Raw genomic sequence first — 2271 nt, forward strand, 5'->3', positions numbered from 1 at the left:
GGGACTATTCTCAGCTAGACTTTTCATATCAATCTGTGCTTTAAAATGTGTTTAAAACACAGCCTTAACACAACTGACAAAAAAGAACTGCCTGGTGTGTTGGATTGTATTGTTTATTTGCACATTTTAAGGTGTTGTGTTGTGTTGTGTTGTGTTGTGTTGTGTTGTGTTGTGTTGCGTTGTGTTGTGTTGTGTACTTCTACACAGTGATGTAAGTTGTGTTGTGTTGTGTTGTGTTGTGTTGTGTACTTCTACACAGTGATGTAAATGTGTTGTGTTGTGTTGTGTTGTGTTGTGTTGTGTTGTGTACTTCTACACAGTGATGTAAATGTGTTGTGTTGTGTTGTGTTGTGTTGTGTTGTGTACTTCTACACAGTGATGTAAGTTTGTTGTGTTGTGTTCTTCAGGAGTCAACGGGTGACCTCTGACCTCAGAGCCAACATGGGGCGTAAGGAGCTCAGCTGCAGCTGGAAGAAGAACACCAGCAACATCAAGGACGTGTTCGACTTCAAGGCTAAGATGGGATCGTAAGTACTGTAACTGGATGAACCTGATGCACAATGGCCTGTGGGTTGAGAATGACAAAAGACCATTACTGCATCAAAAGTCAACAAACTATACAATAAAAACAAATACAATGAAAATAGCCGATCTACAAGTTCACAACGAGCTTGTAGATCGGCTATTTTCACATTGTTTATCCTTGGAAGCGAGTCAAACTAAATGTTATGCCTCAACTTCTACAATTCCAAGTGCTTGTCAGGGTGTGGGGTCCCCAGTTCAAATAGGATTATTTTGGGTGGTCCCCAGTTCAAATAGGATTATTTTGGGGGGTCCCCAGTTCAAATAGGATTATTTTGGGGGGTCACGGCCTGAATACGCATTTGTTTTTAACGCAGATCAGGAGTACCCCGAGTATCTGCTGTTTATCCCAGGTAGTGCTAGCGTAGGCTTGCAGGGCGCTGCGTTGCTGCTCGCTATCAAGCCTCTTTAGACCACTGGTAACGACTTGTAACTATGGGACCCCGTTCAATTCATCAACATAGCATACAAAAATAGCACAATAATACAAACACCACAGTAGGTGCCTAGGTGTCCAGTGACTTTGACCAGTTTCACTTTCAAAACCTTTGCATCATGCATGTCACACACACAGAATGCCATGTGTTGTGTTGATATAACACGTTTTGTTCATATAGAGTCTTATCCACACATCCACCATTTAACTTCCACAATCCTCATGATCTAAACCCATTGGTGTTGCGTGAGCATTATGTTTGTGTGACAAGCATTATGCAAAGGTTCAGAAAGTGAAACTGGTCAAAGTCACTGGTCACCCAATCTGGGAACCCATCGTCAAATAAAAGAAAAAACAGTGCCCTCTGCTGTTTTTTTTACCTTTGATTTGACTCTGGGGGGGGGGTGATTAACCAGACCTATACTGACTGGAAACCGGGGTTTTGGTCTGCCCTCAGCCTTCCACTTCCGGTGGTGCGTCTATGTTTTCATTCCCACTAACAATATTTCTCCACGGAACACTAACACCATTTCTCCCAAAGAACATGGAGGGTTTTGGTTCTAAGCCCACTTGTTTCTATGATGAAAGAACAAGTTAAAAATGTTACTAACTACTTTCTGTGGTTTTGTCTGCTCCGTGGACGCTATTGTTAAATGAGTTTCAGTTTGTTTCTAGTGGGAAGTGGGCGCACAGATGTAAATCCCGCCCACTACATTTTATTGGGTAAAGCGTGGCCTGCTTCCTGATCTGAAGGCCCGCCCACTTGTAGGCTAACGCCTGAACGGGGCTCCAGACAGATTCAGTAGCGCAGCTCTGAATCTGTTCTTGATAGATTACTGGCCACCTACTGTATGTACGACGGAGATGGAAAATGACATTCACCTCCCCAATTGTGGTCTCCTGATAGATGTGTTTTTTTTTTTTTTTTCAGGGCAGTTTAGAAATAAACCAGTGATACTCATCCTTTAAAGGTTTCATGACATTCAGTTTTACCATATTAAAAGTCTTTGTCATGGTCCTTCAAACGTGTATAAAACGTTTTAACAAATAATTCCACTCCAGTGATCCATGGCAGGTGTTTTTCTCTCACATTTCTAAAGCCTTTTCAACTGCAATGAAAAAATAAATCTTTGCCTGCGGGTGTCGCTGTTGAGGGATTTTGCCTGTCAATCATCGCCTCTGCTCCGCCCCCCCAAAGGAAAGGATAGAGGAGGGGAGGGGCTAGGAGGAGAGTGGGTGGGATTAATGGCCTG

At 42.9% G+C, this 2271-nt stretch overlaps 1 protein-coding gene across 1 annotated transcript in view; it reads left to right on the plus strand.

Moving 5' to 3' along the window:
* Positions 1–438: 438 nt before the first annotated feature.
* Positions 439–2271, plus strand: part of LOC308082945 (calcium/calmodulin-dependent protein kinase type 1D-like) — a gene marked incomplete at its 3' end in the record, with an annotated part of 20306 nt that continues 18473 nt past the window's right edge. Inside the window, exon 1 of the mRNA XM_080425025.1 lies at positions 439–527. Coding sequence (XP_080281151.1) covers positions 442–527 — 86 coding nt within the window. The 5' untranslated portion in view covers positions 439–441. The remainder of the gene's footprint in view (positions 528–2271) is intronic.

Source organism: Gymnoscopelus braueri (genome assembly GCF_963280865.1).
Source record: "Gymnoscopelus braueri genome assembly, chromosome: 3".
Lineage (NCBI taxonomy): Eukaryota > Metazoa > Chordata > Actinopteri > Myctophiformes > Myctophidae > Gymnoscopelus > Gymnoscopelus braueri.